Source organism: Haliotis rubra, unplaced genomic scaffold (genome assembly GCF_003918875.1).
Source record: "Haliotis rubra isolate DU_JTF1 unplaced genomic scaffold, ASM391887v1 Scf225, whole genome shotgun sequence".
NCBI classification, from domain to species: Eukaryota; Metazoa; Mollusca; class Gastropoda; order Lepetellida; family Haliotidae; genus Haliotis; species Haliotis rubra.
Window position 1 is genome coordinate 1,012,122 of NW_025766281.1, and position 18,227 is coordinate 1,030,348.

Here is an 18,227-nt window from a genome sequence, read left to right on the forward strand (position 1 = left end):
GTTTAAACCTAGATAGGGAATCTACATTTCTGATATTGATATCAAGTGCATTCCATGCCTTAACAACAGAAGGCAGGAAAGATCGGTTATACCGGGATAAGCGCCCTGCATTTGTCAAGTATTTATAACAAATCAATGCAACATTCTACCCGTCCTCAACAATATTAGGTTTACAGTAAAGTAAATTGTTTTATGTGTTGTAATATTACAACACCGGCTGTTTCTGTGCTGAGAATATGGGAAATGCCGCGGGGAACTGGCACAAAACTGTTTAATATTTGTCAATGGTATGTAATAGTAAATAGTGACAGTAAAAGTCCGCTTATATGGCGCTCATATCCAGGCACATTGCCTGCTCACGGCGCTACGTACATTACTATCCCCGGTCATAGGACACTATCGTACTTTCCGATACTTTTTCAACTCCTTAGGGATCATACAGCCATGCTGCCTGTTAGGCGCAATGAACTAAACACTCAATTAGCCAGCACATCCTCACGGGTACCCATTTTACAGCTGGGTGAACTGAGACAATGTGGATCTAAGTATCTTGTCCAAGGATACTACGCAAATTAGACTAAGGCTTAGTCTCTGAATATATATAATTTTGATAGTAACAAACAAGCCAATTTAAATTGAAAAGGAGCCCTAGGGAGACCAGAGATTCAGAACCTGGGGAATCTAGACTTGCTTCGTTTAGGGCTTTAGCACTACAGAGAAGGCTAGTCTGTAGGGAAAATAATGTGGTTCAGGGACTGTGAGACAGACTATACGCAAATGTGCCCACCTCGGGACCCGAACCTAGGTGCCTCCACCGGGGATCGAACCCGGGCCTTCAGAGGGATGGGCAGACGCCTTACCACTGCACTATTGCACTCCGCAATGGTAGATATATGCAATATTTAGAAGTAGTTTAAAGGGAAATACAAGGCAAGAATTGAATACATTTCTGTCTTAGAGTTTGACTAGAATCGGTCACGTTCGATGTAAAGAGCTGTTTCATTGTGATGTATTTTATTTGATTATATTATTTTCTTAGTATATGTCAGTACACTAGGGGTCATCACATCTGCTATTTTGAACATATTTTTTAAAGTGCAACATTACTCTTGTTTCCTCTCGCCCCATATTGTTTCCACGTTCCATGCCAATAATGGTTGTCACTCCCTTCAATTTTTTTAATTGGAGAGGGTGTGTGGGCTGGGTGTGTGAGGTGTGTGTGTGTGTGAGGGGGTGGGGGTGGGTGGGTGTTGGGGTGGGGTGGGGTGACATCCTTTATTGGCATGAGTATACTTTTCAAAATGAAACTGTTATAATGCACTTCATTTATATGTGGCGTGTATCTGTGTGTTTTGTTTAGGAAAAAAAGTCCTCGGAAAAAAGTCCTATTATTGTGAAAACAGATTGAATGGATGTTGACATCAAAGTTATTGCAGAGAAAACATAAAGTGATTGTGTATAAAAGACATGGATTAAATACTGAGTTCTGTTTGTCAAAATGTTATTTTAGCTGCTTGAATCAAAGAATAATTAGTGTTCACAACAAGATTGTTTTAACAAACTGGCATGTGGAGTACTGTTTGTCAAATAAAATGTGATTCTAGCAGGTGATCCGAGAACCAACAATGCATGTTAGGGATGGAACACCAAGTTCTTTAAACAAAAACTGTCTTCATCAAGATGCAGAAACGTCTGCAGAGACTGTGCACTGACATTCTTTCAGGGAGGAAATCAATCCCAGAGTTTCTCCATGGTGTGGCCACCAATATTAGACTGCATAAAACTCAGTGAATGTCAGCAAAGTCTTACAAATTGTCAATTTACAGTGCAATGTGAAAGTGCCTATGTGAATAAAGTATTAAAAATTAAAAAGTCCTGCAATGTATCAGTGCAGATGCAATTTTTTATCAATTTACATTGTTGTATGTGAAAGTGCCTATGTGAATAAAGTATTAAAAAATTAAAAATCCTGCCAATGTATCAGTGCAGATGCAATTTTTTATCAATTTACATTGTTGTATGTGAAAGTGCCTATGTGAATAAAGTATTAAAAATTTAAAATCCTGCCAATGTATCAGTGCAGATGCAATTTTTTATCAATTTACATTGTTGTATGTGAAAGTGCCTATGTGAATAAAGTATTAAAAATTAAAAAGTCCTGCCAATGTATCAGTGCAGATGCAATTTTTTATCAATTTACATTGTTGTATGTGAAAGTGCCTATGTGAATAAAGTATTAAAAAATTAAAAGTCCTGCCAATGTATCAGTGCAGATGCAATTTTTTATCAATCTACATTGTTGTATGTGAAAGTGCCTATGTGAATAAAGTATTAAAAAATTAAAAATCCTGCCAATGTATCAGTGCAGGTGCAATTTTTTATCAATTTACATTGTTGTATGTGAAAGTGCCTATGTGAATAAAGTATTAAAACCTGCCAATGTATCAGTGCAGGTGCAATTTTTTTATCAATTTACATTGTTGTATGTGAAAGTGCCTATGTGAATAAAGTATTAAAAACTTAAAAATCAGTCCTGCAAATGTAAGTTTTGTGTCAAGTTTACAAAATTAAAAAAAGTCCTGCAAATGTATTTTTGTCAATTTACATTGTTGTATGTGAATAAAGTTTTAAAAGATTTTTCTTAACATTTGTTATAAAAAAGTAAAAGTAGGACCTTTTCCGGAGGACTTTTTTTCCTAGGCAAATTTAGTACTTTTTTACTGGTACTTTTGTCCGAGGACTTTTTCCGAACACCTGTTTTGTACCTACTAATGAGCATATTTGTAGTTAATACAATATCGACACTGTTCCTCCATTTAGTGCTATGCAATATATCTTATATCGTATGTTTTGAATACATTAATAAAATTGCACTTGATTCTGACCTACCACGAGGTATTGTATAAGACGAGTATATGGGTGGCAACTTCTTCCGTATTGTATAACACGACCTTTCTGGGCCACTTCTTTCCCTGATTTCATTGTAAACCTATTGGCCTCGGCGGCTCTGAGTACCGTACGAACAGGCATTGACATAGTCTGTCTCGCAGTCCCTGAACCACATTATTTTACCTACTGCCAACCTCCTTGCAATGCTACAGTCCCGAATGAAGCAAGTCTAGATTTCCTCAAGGTCTGAATCTCCCATCTCACTGGGGCTACTTTTCAATTTGTTACTATCATATATATATTCAGAGACTAAACGTTAGTCTAGCATTGACATTACATGAGAAACATTGAATGGCGGGTGGTGAAGAAATATATTGTAACCATTCTAATTGTTGATTTTGTAGGGTGATGTATTTCACTCAGATAATAAACAGTGACAACTGAACTAATTGTTAATCTTTTCCAGATGAGCGCTGTCAAGTGATGGCCATGAACGGAAAGTGTCACGGAGCACGGTATGTCATCTTCTGGCACTGAGAGGGTATTAACGCGTAACCGCCACGTGTTTGGGGGAGACAGCGGATCTCCCTCGTCAGTTTGTGAAGATACGATCTTATTGGTTGACAATTCACATAACCACGGGCTTATGATATTTTCCTTTCACTGCAACTCGCTACAGGTGGCCACGGTCCCCTCTCGGCAGATATGGTCCTCCTCGTCCTAGTATAAACACATTGCCATCTGACTCAGGGCCGTCCAGAAGATTCCTGCTAATTAATCATGAGGGGAGCATCTAACTATAACGTATACAGGCCTACCAAAGAAAACTTTCCCACTGTAAAAACGCTGAATAGTCCACATTAATCGTAGAAATAGCAACATAAACATAATTCCTCGTTACAGAAACAGTAAAAACGGTAACTATAAAATCGCTAAAACCGGATAAAAACACGAAGAGCCTGCAACTTTGATTTTGGTATAGTTTGTCCAGTTTGTTCCGGTGTTTAATCAGCATACATGTATTAGGATATGAAATTACAACTGTGTATAAAGCGCACATTAAATCTTCAAATCATCATCATTATCATCATCATTATTATCATCATCAACAACAACTGTGTTTAATAACAGCTAAACAAAATCTTATGTGTTGGAACTGCAATATACACGTGTCTATACTTGAACATACCCGTGGCTGAATACAAATTCCCACATGTGAAATACATATTTAAATGTTTCATTATGCCATATTTCATCTATGGTATATTTCGGCAATAAAAAGCAATGTGTATAAAAGCAGAGTAAGGTGAACGCCTAATTCTGCCCCTTAATAGAAAAATATATGATATATTTTTTTATATTCTGTAAAATTGTTTTCAGATCCTACATGCTACCCTTTGCGTTCCTTGTCCCATTATTTTTATTTGGTTTGGGTCTAAACATGTTTAGGATGGTGTTTCTGAAGCTCCACCTGTTCCAGGTCGAAATGTAGGTGTCCGGAAAAAAGTCCGCGGAAAAGAGTACCGGAATAAAAGTCTTCCGGAAAAAATCCTATTTTGAAAAAAGGAATTTTTGACAAAAGAATATAAAGTATTTTTTAGTTTTTCATAGTCTTTATTGACTTGGCATTGGCAATGTCATTAAAAAGATAAAAGATCAGTTTATCTATTTGATAACCCATATGTGTGAGTTATCAATGTTTTTCTAACATGTTTGATATCAAAGTTGATGAATACATAGGTTTTTATTACAATAGGACTTTTTTCCGGAGTACTTTTTTCCGGTACGTTTTTACCGAGGACCTTTCCACTACAATTGAAATGTAGGATAGACAGTAATCAGTGATATTTTTGTGTCAGACAGTTTCCTGTATCGCCCAAAGCTTCAGCATCAGCAAAGACACGAAGGAATACATCACTTGTAAACCCTCGGTGGGATTCGAACCTGAGACGTCTTTGTTGTCATTTACACTACCACCGTAGATTATTGATGTCACTGGCGTCATATTTGTCTGGTTACCATTTTCTTAGCAAATATAAGTTTGTTAACATTGGATCAAAGTCCTGGTGGTATATATACTGAACAACATTAGAAACGCACCACCCATATAACACGAAATGTCCCCGTCAGACTGAAATGTACCCATGATATCTGAGCATCGTTGGTGCATTTAATGTGGTGCGTTTCTAATGTTTTTCAGTATACATATGTTTGTCACGTACCTGTGAATCTGATTTGCAAATGTAATTCCAATATAGATTCCACACCGTATGCACACTTGACTATAAATGTCCCACGAAATGCACTATAATTAGGCATGTTTAGATTGTACCACACAATACAGCAGGCAGTATCAAATACTTCATTTTGTATTCACGATTGTAACAATTGGGAGGTGAGGTGAGGTGAGGTGAAATTGGGTTTTACGTCGTGCTTGAGAATATTTCGCTCATATGACGACGTGCATGCGTGTGTATGTGTATGTGCGGCTGCTTGTACTAGCCGAGACTGAAGCTGGTTTTATAGTGCTAGCCCACTGAGATACCATGCCGCAGTGAAGCATGAATACCCTACTCAGACACATTATACTGACTCCGAGCCGACCAGTCCTTGTTGTACCCATTAATGCCGAGTGCCAGACAGGGACCAACAAGTACCATATTTTAACGTGTTTTGGTATGACGCGGCCGGGGATCGAACCCGCGACCTTCCGCTCTCCGGGCGGACGCTCTAACCACTACACCACGGAGGCGGTCAACAATTGGGAGATATATCGGAGTCAATCAATCTTGATATGATAATAATGATTATTTTGAGAGTGTATCCCATGCGTTGTGTTTAGGGGTGGTGATAAAGAGAATGGTGGTGCGTTCATAAGATGTCTGTCTTTGTTAATAGTTATAAATTTAAAAAGTTTGTTAACGCTTGTACTTCCTTTCCAAATCTAAAGTTCAGTTTCCCCTACTTTTAGATTTGGTATGGAGTTTGATTTGAACTGGAATACCGGAATAGAATTTAGAATGAAAGTAGTAACCTAACTGACCCAGAGTTGTGCTGAGCTTTATTGATACGAGGCTGACTTGACCTGACAGTTTGTAAACATATGTCAAAGCAGCTAGGGTATCACTTGGCCTCACGCCAGTAGCTACCGCTCCGTCTCGATGGGAGATAAGGCAAGCGACGGGCAGAGGTGTAGACCTGCACAAGTCTCTAATGTAATAATTAATAGTTTAAATGATAATTTAAACAATATATGAAGACATTGTCCCTCTAATAGATAGGCGTCCTTGTGATGTCAGCATATCTATACTTGCCTCTTTAAAGGATTTAATTACAGTGGTATCTTCCCATAAGACAGACCTCCCAAAAGACAGACCACTTAAAACAACACATTTTATGGTTTGTTGCATAAGGCTTAATGAAGCTGTACCCTTGATAATAATGGTAGGTGCCCAGATAAAAAAAAGACAACATTAGGTATTAACTATAGTTTTATCAATTCATGTAATGAATTATGATTTTTAAATTAAGACATATTGCATCAACATATATGTACATCAACATATATTTGCCCGATCACATTTACTTGTGAATATTATCGAAAACAATAATGTATATACATATGAGACCAAGCACCATATTAATTTACATCACATGTTTGTCAGTGCACAGATAACACTCCTTAGAAAGTCACTTGAACATCATCATTTTCTCCTTTCACCTTGTTCTTGACATACAGGAAGCCATCTAGAAGGGTGATCTGAAAAAAGTCATGGGAAAATAAGTCATGTGTAAAAATAACTATTATAAAACATCCTGTTCTCCAGTTATATACTTTGTTTATACTGACTTTCATAAATAGTACTATTTCACTTTCATCTTCAAATAATCTTAAGTAATAAAAACATCCTGTTCTCCAAATATTTGCAAAATATAATTCAACAAGTGTTAAAAAAACGTCCTATTCTCCAGTTATTTCTACTTGTATGACCTTGAGTGTTTTCTTTATGAACATGATGTAACTGGCCTCGAACATGTAAATAAGCTTATTGAGGACCAGCTTGGTATATTTATGAAATTGTTGATATTACTTTACGCTGACGATACTGTCATATTAGCTGAAACAAGTGATGGATTGCAAAAATCTTTCAGTGTGTTTGACCAGTATTGGAAATAAAGGAAACACATTATGAATTTAGATGTCTGTGATGAACTTCACTTTTTATTATACTGTCCAGCACTAAAAAACCCTCAGAAATCAATGTCTTCCCCAATATTTCTGTAAACATCCTTCTACTGAAAAAATATGTTTATCTAATGAAATGTGATTATTCCCCATTTAACTCAAAACTGGGCTTTGTTCAATGTTATAATATGTATCAATATGCTGTATGTTCTCTGTGTCACTATATGTGATTTTTTAGAATAAAATTCCGGTTCTAATCTGTTCTATTCAGTAAAAGGATTAGTAACATGTTACCATACCCTGTAGTGACTCTGGGTCAGCTCATTAAGTAAATAGGGGTGGACAGCATGGCTCAGCTGATTTGTGTACTCATTGAGTCTGTCTTATGGGTGGTCTGTCTTTGGGAGGTCTGTCTTTTGGGAGTGAACCATTACAATGCATCCACGGGCTTAGCACTCAGTACAGCCTTGGAGCAAGGCTAGCAGAGGTGAGGCTGTGGCCTCTCCCACAGAACTGGAACCAAAGTATGTTACGTTCCCAGGCTTAATGTAACACGGACGAGATCTGGTTTATTGGACACCAGATGCTGCGGGATATTTTACTGTATCCGATCAAATATGTTGACACTTCATCAGCATCAACTAACCCAACTTATATACAGGTCTCGGTAACAAAGCAAAGTACATTCCTACAAAATACGTATATTTATTTGAATTGAGACTATGCTAGTGGTATGTGTCCCAGAAATGTACCAAGCTTTAATGTATAATTTAATAACAGACATATTGCCAGAGGGGCACAAGAAGGTATTATCTCGATTGCAACTTAAAGAATTCTGGACTCTGAGCCGCTGATCACACCCATAAACAAATAATGAATACTGTGCCTCCTCATTTTGTTTAAATTATTTAAGAATTATAATATGTTTTTGGTGTACTGCAGTATGGACAATTGAAATGTGCAACCTACAGTCCTGCCACTGTCCAGGCTTATCTAGACCAACGCTTAATCTCTGAAATTATATAAGTCTGATACAAACAAATAATTCCATATAAATTGAAAAGGAGCCCCAGTGAGATGGGAGATTCAGGACTGAACCTGGGAAATCTAGACTTGTTTCATCAAGAACTTTTGTATTGCAGAAAGGGCAGGGCGGAAGGGAAAATAATGTGGTTCAGGGACTGTGAGACAGGCTAGGGCTTGTCATATTTCAATCGTCCTTACTCCAGTAAACCAAGGCAAAATAAAATTCCTTTTGCTAAATTTACCGTTTGCATAAAAATTATGTAAGGTCAATTTGTTCTTCTGCACGTAGCCTTGTCATTGTGCCTCGTGAGAATACACTCAGACCTACTCTGTTGAGTAGACCGTTACTTCGTCTAAGAGGGTCTCATCTCCTTCGGGACCTTTGCCTGTCAAAGGCATGTCGTTGATTTTTCCCTTGGGTTGTACAGAATGATACCACAGAGTACAGTAATCCCGATGATAGGCAAGTGTTGATAAGATTACAGTTCACGACAGTTTTCTAAAGGACAATTTGTTCGTATTTTTCATGTCATTTATCAGTTACGCTATATACTAATGATTATTCCTTTAGAAACTCTTGTTGTAAGAGGTGACTAACTGGATCGGGCGCTCAGGCTCGCTGACTTGGTTGACATATGTCATCGGTTCCCAATTGCGCAGATCGATGCTCATGCTGTTGATCACTGGATTGTCTGGTCCAGACTCGATTATTTACAGATCGCTGCCATATAGGTGGAATATTGCTGAGTGCGTCGTAAAACTAAACTCACTCCTTTAGAAACTTGAACGCTGAGCGTGTGATGTTAGCTGAGGAGAAACACTGACACCCACATCCCTCAGCCGTCCACCATATATTGTGACATTTTATACAAATCTTCTATGCGGATTTTAAATCGAGTATTCCCATTTTTCTTAAGCAAACTTCGATTCAAGCATTCCAATCGAAACTAAATTAAGAAATCCCGATACTTTGCGTAAGCAATGATATGCATTTTGTGGTAAACTTATTTGATTTATACTATTGATTCTTATGATATCCATTTGTATGTTATTAAACTATGTATTCCGTTTAGGATTATGCACATACTTTGGCATTTTTAGACTGACACAGGTCCTGTATGTGTTTTCATTCTAAACACATTTTGAAAGTGAGAAAATACCATGCGTGGCCATGAAATGAGGGGACCTATACGTTTGTGACAAGACAGTACAAGGCTGCAAGGAGAGATATTGTGTTCGCCTTCTCTGAGATCAGAAATACATTTACTGTTCCGTAAATATATAGATACATTTTTAGTGTAGAAGTAACTTGGCGGGGATATGTTCTCGTTCTCGCAAAGGGAAACAGCAATGGCAACAACACTAAATCGTTGAAAACTGAAAAATGTCCCTTCGCGGCCCTGGTTGAGAGTGCGTTTTGGTGAATTGGCACACCACGAAATCATTGAACGTCATTCTATATTTTTCACTCCTGAGATGAATATCAACATTTTATTCTCACACAGTACCTTTGTGTCTCATCTCTTAAGTTAATTTTTTTTTAAATATTGAAAAATGCAAAAAACATGCCCTCATCTTGAACAGAGTGCCTTTTATATATATGAGGGTGGGTGGGTAGCCTAGTGGTTAAAGCGTGCGCTCGTCACGCCAAAGACCCGGGTTCGATTCCCCACATGGGTACAATGTGTGAAACCGATTTCTGGTGTCCCCCGCCCTGATATTGCTGGAATATTGCTAAAAGCGGCATAAAACTAAACTCACTCACTCATAGTCGAGGGCGCGTGTTGTGTTGAAAACAGCGGCTGCAACACCACTAAACCGTTGAACCAAGTCTCATTCTATTTTTTTAAATCCTGAGATGTCATCTGCATTTTATGCAGAGACAATACCTTCCAATTTCGTCTCCAAGTTATTTTGAAAAATCGTTGAAAGCTGCAACGAATGTCGTCTCAGCATGGACTTATTGCTACACTACAGGGCTACAGAGCTACACTTATGAAAAATGATGAGTCATTCTTGTGACGGACTTCTTAAAAAATACATCAAGAAGTAATGACTCCGTGGGTTGTGTTTCTGCGATCTGTTCTTTGGTCAAAAACTCTTTTTTCGTGTCAAACAGATCAAGCGTGAATCGTGGTGCCAGTGGTCCGATTATGTGCAGTGCTCAAAGTGAATATGTATTTCAAGTGCATAACAAATACGTTGTAAAATAATGTACGGGCGCAGTCTAGGTAAACTTAGGCTCAGTATTATTTGTTACACTGCTATACTATGTACGGGTGGTAACGTGGAATGTGAGAATGCATGATAGATTAAAGTTTAAAAGTATTTCTAACTAGAAATCTCAAACTAAGTCGTGTTCACAGTTCTTGAGGATTGTCGGAGGCTGTGGTCGGAAAGTTGACTGCCACGGTTATATTATAAGGCAACAATGAAAGTGGTGTCTTTTCGCTTTTGTTTTGACCGAAATGATTTGTGCCTGGATATGCTTGATAAACGCCTCGGCATTTCCATACAAGATAATCAAAATAATACTTGATGAACGTGCTGGCTGTCCTTAATAACACGATGTGAAAGAATGTAGGATCTTCATACCAGGAAAATAAGGCGTTTTACTTATTGCTATTCGTGAAGATCCGGCTGAGAATTGGTCTTCAGTAACCCATGCTTGTCGTAAGAGGCGACTAGCCGGATCGGGTGGTCAGGCTCGCTGACTTGGTTGACACATGTCATCGTATCCCAACTGCATCGATCGATGCTATTGCCATTGATCACTGGATTGTCTAGTCCAGACTCGAATATTTACAGACCACCGCCAATTATTGTAGTATAGATGGCTGAGTGAAGAGTTACACAACAAACAAACAAACCTTACAGCTAATGAGTAAAACAGTGTACGTACTGATGAAAGTATTATTTCTGCGGCCGTATACGATATTGTGAACCATTATTTAACGAAAAAGGAAACACCAACTAGAATTGCCCACGAACTGCCCAGCAAAAAAAACCCCACAATATCTGCACATGTATTTTCGACAGTCACAATGATACCGTGATGTGTGGTCGAAAAGTCAACTGCCACAGTTAGATTATAAGATAAAAATAAGCGTGGTGGATTGTTTTACTTTTGCAGTCTGCCAAAGTCGTCGTATCCGAGAGAATGTAAAACAGCGACAACTTTTCATATACGGCCCCCGATATCAAAGGGAGGTTACTCTAATCTTTGTATGACCGCTTAATGGAGTTACGTCCCCTCGATGTTTCGCCAAATGTTGAAAGAGTTGTTTGAAAGTTATTGAAATCGAATAGATCTGTGATGCAATCATGTTACAAGGGTCTGTTCATTTCAACCGCCAAGGCGGTAAGGTTGTCATATTTTCCTGTGTGGCGGAGACACTTCATTAGAAGGAGAATGGATGACATTCAGAAATGGATTCAGTGTGGACGATACCGGGTGTTTGCGTGGTCGATAGCAGGGCATGGAGACAAGCGTGGTGGTGAAGTCTAACGACCTACAGGTTGCCTTTGACATGGGCTATTCATCGAGGGAGAGTATCAAGTGCAGGGATGTATTTATCAGGTAATTTTGTTTCTCACTCTCAGTCTGAGGTGTATTCGTCAGGTTGTCATCAATTGAGACTGAGAGCTTTAGTTGTATGGTTGTATGTAGATCAGGTTGTTCACTCAAGAAAGGGGATTCTATTCATCAGGTATGGGGCAAGTGTATGATTCTATTCATCAGGAATCATGTCAAGAGAGGGTCAGGTGTAGGGTTTTATTCATCAGGTTATCCATTGAAGAGAGGGTCAGGTGTATGGTTGTATTCATCAAGTTGTTCGATCAAGAGAGGGTCAATTGTAGGGATGTATACATCAGGTTGTCCGCTCAAGAGAGGGTCAGGTGTATATGGTTGTATTCATCCGGTTGTCCACTCAAGAGAGGGTCAGGTGTAGGGTAGTATTCATCAGGTTATCCACTCAAGAGAGGGTCAGGTATAGGGTTGTATTCAACAGGTTATCTACTCAAGAAAGGGTCAGATGGAGGGTTGTATTCGTCATGTTAACACCTTGGGAGAACATTAGTAGGAGGGTTGTATTCATCAGGTTATTGTCTAGGGAGAGTGTCAAGTACACATATGTATTCATCAGAATATCATCATGAGTGAGTATCAGGTGTATGCAGTGTATTGACCATCTTCATTGGGCCTAAAATAAAATGTTTTTTTTTAAGAGGACTGAATAAAATAAGCTTTCAGATGCCATTGTTTTTTCCCTGCGCTAACAGATATCTGGTCATTCTGATAGAGAAAGTTGATATGATGGCTGCAAATCCTACCTACCTACAATTACAAATTTTAAAGAGTGTAATTAGTTTACAACATTTTTTTTAGCTGGCCTTATCAAATGTTTAATTTTGTTATTTTCCTTTTAGAGTCTTACATATTCTATCTAGTTTATACCAATGTGCTGCTGACATGGTTCAGCTGGCCTGAACTGCCAATTAGATTTTTTTCCTTTTAGAGTTTCAAATTCTTTCTTCTGTTTAACAATTGGTCAAGCATCCAAGTTTCCTTAATTTAGGTTGGACAGTTAAATTTGATCAATCAGGTCAACTGATAATATTTCCTCATTTAGGGTTGGATGCCTTTGGGTTGTTGTAAAATCTACACACACACAGGAAATGTCCAGAGTAAACGATTCGATTTAAATGAGAAAATCTGATAAAAATGAAGTGGGTGACACCTCTTACCAGTGCTGAAACAAATCTTTGGCAGCAAATTTATCCAGGGTTATTTGTCAATATAATATTGGTATCATGGTCACATGATGATAAATCGAGAGTACTTATCGCAGTAGAATGGAGACTATATCGAGAATCACTGACCCAGTACGTTTGTTTCCAGCCATGGCCACATGGACCACATCGCGGCACTGCCTCACCACGCCACCAAGCGAAGTCTGTTCAGTCTTCCCGCCCCAACTACTACGTCCCCGCACATCTCCCCGACCTCATCCGATCTGTTGCCCAGGGATACAAGACTATAGACGAGACAACCACAGCTCTGACCAACATGAGCATTGTACCACTCGGTCCAGATGACGTCGCCAAGGTGAGAATGTTTTCATGAAACATGGTTATATTAATATTCTTTCTTTGTATAAAATTGTATCTGGTTTTAAAACAGCATTTAGAAGATGTAAAGATAAAGGACAGAATCTATAGATGTAAACCACTTTATTGAAAAGGAATGTAAAATCTCGGAGTATATTATTCCTCCTTCTGTTACCTGATGAAGGAGTAAGTGTATACTCTGAAATGTGTTCCTTATAATAAAGTGAATGAATGAGTGAGTAAGTTTTTATGCCGCTTTTAGCAATATTCCAGCAATATCACGGTGGGGGACACCAGAAATGGGCTTCACACATTGTACCCATATGGGACATCAAACTCGGGTCTTCAGTGTGACGAGTCGACGCTTTAACCATTAGGCTACCTCACTGCTCCCTTACAATAAAGAAGCTGACATCCATATATTCTCTCTTGTATATAACTGTATGTCAAAGTGTCTATTTACTAGGAGGAAGCAATTAATGTGAATGACAAAACATAACAATAAAATATAATTGCCATGGATTATTGGGAATCAGGCATGATAATCACATGATAAACTATTTGTCATGATTACCATGATGACCCATGAATTTAACCGTGTCATCACAAAGATGCAAGGGATGTTGGGTAACCTAGTGGTTAAAGCATTCGCTCGTCACGCCGAAGGCCCTGTTTCGATTTTCCACATGGGTACAATGTGTGAAGCCCATTTCTGGTGTCCCCCATGATATTGCAGGATATTGCTAAATGCAGCTGTAAAACTAAACTCAATCCACTGAGTAAAACCAAACTCACTAACTCACAAAGATGCACTGTACAGGCACCTGGTGCTCATCTGTTCCTATGATCCTAGGAAAAACTACACTGCCTTTGGTCAGAAGCCATGTAATTATCAATATTTTTCATAATAATAATAATCATGGTAATCATTTTATCAGTTTCCAGCTTACAGGGATTTACCAAGACTTGCTTAGAGGCTGATATTCCGCCACAACTCCACAGCAGTAGTCAGTAAATATTTGCAAATGGGGATTAAAAAGTTCCTTATTTTTCTTTTAATGTATGTACAGGATGTTTATCATGGCTTGTTGGAGGGGACTTCTATTCCACTGATAACAGGATTAATATTGAGGAAGAGACTCATCTTCCTATTACTGTGTTGAATGCAGTGTTAAAATACCCTTGAAAATAATAACTAATAAATATCCCAGTTTTGAACAATATTACATTTTTCCCAAGTTTCCCTGCTAAGGGCTGTTAGTTTGGATCCTATAAAAATCCCTGCCCTACTTTTTCCACAGCTGCCTAAAGGGTACTTTGTGAAGTCATTCCCCACGGTCCACCGCATCCCGAGCCAGGGCTACATCGTGTACAAGACGAGCCAGCAGCTGAAGCCAGAGTACCAGGACCAACCTGGCGCTGACCTTGGCGCCCTACACAGGAGTGGTGTACAGATACATGACACCGTTACCACGCCAGAGATAGCCTACCTAGGTGAGACTGATCTCTTCTACTGTGCCTCATAGTTGTGTCCCTTTGTTGCAAGGATCTGCTGATTCAGGTTTGAATCCTATTTGGATCTTTGTCTGTGACTAGAATTCACTAGTATCTTGTATAATGCTGCACTGCATCCCAGGTGTGAGCTGAGATGGGTTGCCGACAGAGTCAGGTAACATCAGGTAACAATATTTAGATATCTTTTGGCGTGATGGCAAGGGATAGAACCCCGATGTTCCACTGTCTGAAGACCAGTTATCCTACTTCCAAATACTGTTTTAAGTTGTTTAACTTCACTCACTCTCTTAGTTATTACTTCCAAAAACTTGTGTTTTCCGAATTTTATTATTGTCATTAAGAAACTATATGTAGAGAGTTTGATGTACATGTTGTCTCATTTATGTTCACTTTTCCAGGTGACACAACCTTCGAAGTATTTCTTTCACCTCCAACCCCTGACCTGTTGAAGGTCAAGGTCATCATAACTGAGGCGACATACATTGAGGAGAAAAGCCAGCAAGGATTATGTTCAACAGGCTCGGGAACGAGGCCACACGCATTTGTCCGAGATAGTGTCAAACTCACATTTATTTGATGAGGTGGACAATATAGTGATCATGCATTTATCAGACAAATACTCTGTGGACTTTATCAGGGACAGGTGTACTGAAATGATCCCGCTGCCATTTAGAAGAAAAGTCAGGATTGCCACTCTGGCTAAGGAGCAGACATCATGATGATGTTTTCAAACTAGTAGAGTCAATACCTACAACTGCCTTGGAGTCACTGTGTCAATGTTTTTGTTTTAGTGGCATTGTCTCTGTGTCATTGTGGCATCAGGGATAGAAATACTTTTTTTTCTAAGTGTGCCTTAGGGCACCAGACAAATATTTTAGGTGTGCCTTTCTGAAATCGAGTATGCCCACATGTTTTTAGAATAAATGACAATGATGATGATCATTTGAAATTTATTGTTAAATAAAGAAATCGGTTTATGAGCATTCAGATATGTATGGTATTATTCAATTTGGAAAAAAAAAATAAAAAAAATTTGGGGATTAAATGACTAAATGTGAGTTATGTCTCTTAAAAAATTAGGCGTGTCAAAAGGGCACCGAGAACATATTTTAGCCGTGCCATTTCTGTATTTACCGTGCCATGGCACACTAATATATGGGGTATTTCAAACCCTGGGCATTGTTTCTAGCATTCTGACTGTGCCATTGTTTCAGTGACATTATGTCTGTCATTGTCAGTGACATTGTGTCTGTCATTGTCAGTGACATTATGTCTGTCATAGTCAGTGACATTGTGTCTGTCATTGTCAGTGGTATTGTGTCAATGTCATTGTGACTGTGTCATTGTGTCAGTGACAATATTTCAGGATCATTGTGTCAGTGCAATTGTGTACGTGTCCTTGTTCCAGCAGTAATACAGTGTTTTGGCCATCTCCCCCATCAACGCAAATATTATTGTATTCATACTGCCCGCTCTTGGACTCACAGAGTAAAACAACATCTTTCTCATCTCCATCACTGTGTGTTACTATGGTTACTGAGATATTTACTGTGGCTGTATTTATTGTCAACCACAATAGTTGCTAGAATGTTTGATTACTATGGCGTTATCTAGTTGTTGTGTTTCATAATGGAGACATCATGAGAATGTGTTGATTTACTTCCGAGGTTAACCGATTCTTTGACTTAAACAATTTTGTGATGTGGACACAATTTCTCTACTGTTTTGTATGATGGCTAATATTTGCATCAGTTGTTGAAATGCATGTTCAGAAGCGCTGGTGAGTTCTTTACTCAGAATAAGTGGCAGGAAAATAGCGGGACATCATAGAATTGGTTTACACATGATCATTAATTTTGTACTTGTTATATATTTGTAAAAGACATATTTGAATATACATTCATCAGGTTACCATCTTTGACTCTTGAAAGAAACATCTCCCAAATCCTAATGCCCATAGGTTTGAAACTTCTCTATGGATATGATAGGATATATACTGCATAAAATAAGTTAAGGATATTGGTATTTGTATAATTGATAATTTATCAGTGTGTCAATGAATGAATAGATCATTATTCATAGTTTCAAAATGTACATATATCCCTAACTACTTTTGGCCAGTATATTTAGAGATGACATTTGGTGTATAACAGAGTCATTTTATTGTGTGAATGTTGCTGGAATTTGGTGAATGAGTGAGTGAGTGTATAGTTTTGCGACACTTTTAGCAATATTCCAGCGATACCATGGCGGGGGACACCCAAAATGGGTTTCACACATTGTGCCAATGTGGGGAATCAAACCTGTATTATCAGAATGATGAGCGAATGCTTTAACATCAGGCTACCCCTCTGCCCCATTTGATGAATGAATGGTATTTCGGATTGCAAAACCACAGCAACATATACTTACATGCAACTATCGCCTTCATTTTGTGGACTTAATCTCCTATACATTATCCATATCTATGTTTTGAGTAGAAACCCTGTTAGTGTGAAGTGAAACCTTTCTCATGGTTCATGCTGTCAGTAGTGCAAAACTATGGTATGTGTTGAGACACTTTCTGTGTGAATCTATATTTAGCTGATAACCCTGCTGAGACTGCTCTGTTGTTTAACATTCAATACAGTTTGGTATCTTGTGGGATTAGCTCGTCCAGGTGAGTGAGTATGATTCTACGCCCACCTTTTGCAATATTCCAGCAATATAACGGCGAAGGATACCAGAAATAGGCTTCACACATTGTATCCATCTGGGAAATCAAACCCGGGTCTTTGGCGTGATGAGCCAATGCTTTAACCACTAGGCTACCCCACCTCCCGTCATCCATTTGAAAAAATGCTCATACAGAAATAAAACAAGCAACACAATGAGTTCTTGTTCTCAGTGAGTGAGTGAGTTCTTGTTCTCAGTGAGTGAGTGAGTGAGTGTAGTACATTGCTCTCGGCAGTATTTCAGCAATATTGGGACAGGTGCACTGAGAACTGGTTTCACACAGAGTACAAAGTGAAGAATTGACAGATCTATACTTTATCCACAAGACTCCCCACCACACAAGTAGAGTTTCTTAGGGTTACACCCAGCTCTAGTTCTTGTTACCTCCGACATTTGTAATAATTCCATTGAAATAAACAGTTTTACTGTTAGACAGTGCTGTGTTGTTTATACTGTCAAAGACAGTGAATTTCTCATGCTAATGTTTCTTCTCACAAGAACAGCTGACTTCACCTCATGGGTGGAGATTGGGGAGGATGAAATATTGTCCATTTATTTTAAAATCTGGCTTACAATGGCCTAGACTTAAAAATATTGATGACATGAGAAGAAAAAGCGAGAATATTTTTTAGTTATCTCATTTCGCTGACCTGAAATAAGATATTTTTTAAAAAGGAAATTTTGATATTTATACAGTCTAAGTAAAGTTAGGCTCAGTATTATTCTTTAAACTGCTATACTGAGTCTTAACATAACCTATTAGAATGTCGCGTCAGCTAACCTT

At 38.4% G+C, this 18,227-nt stretch overlaps 1 protein-coding gene across 1 annotated transcript; it reads left to right on the forward strand.

The window, feature by feature from the left end:
- The first annotated feature begins 11,298 nt into the window (after nt 1–11,298).
- Nucleotides 11,299–17,874, forward strand: LOC124277661 (nuclear ribonuclease Z-like). The gene is given in 8 exon segments (XM_046713393.1): nt 11,299–11,576; nt 11,578–11,681; nt 13,005–13,077; nt 13,080–13,211; nt 14,515–14,707; nt 15,127–15,245; nt 15,247–15,534; nt 15,918–17,874. Coding segments are annotated over 7 exon segments (981 nt in total). The 5' UTR covers nt 11,299–11,417; the 3' UTR covers nt 15,448–15,534; nt 15,918–17,874.
- The last annotated feature ends 353 nt before the right edge of the window (nt 17,875–18,227 follow it).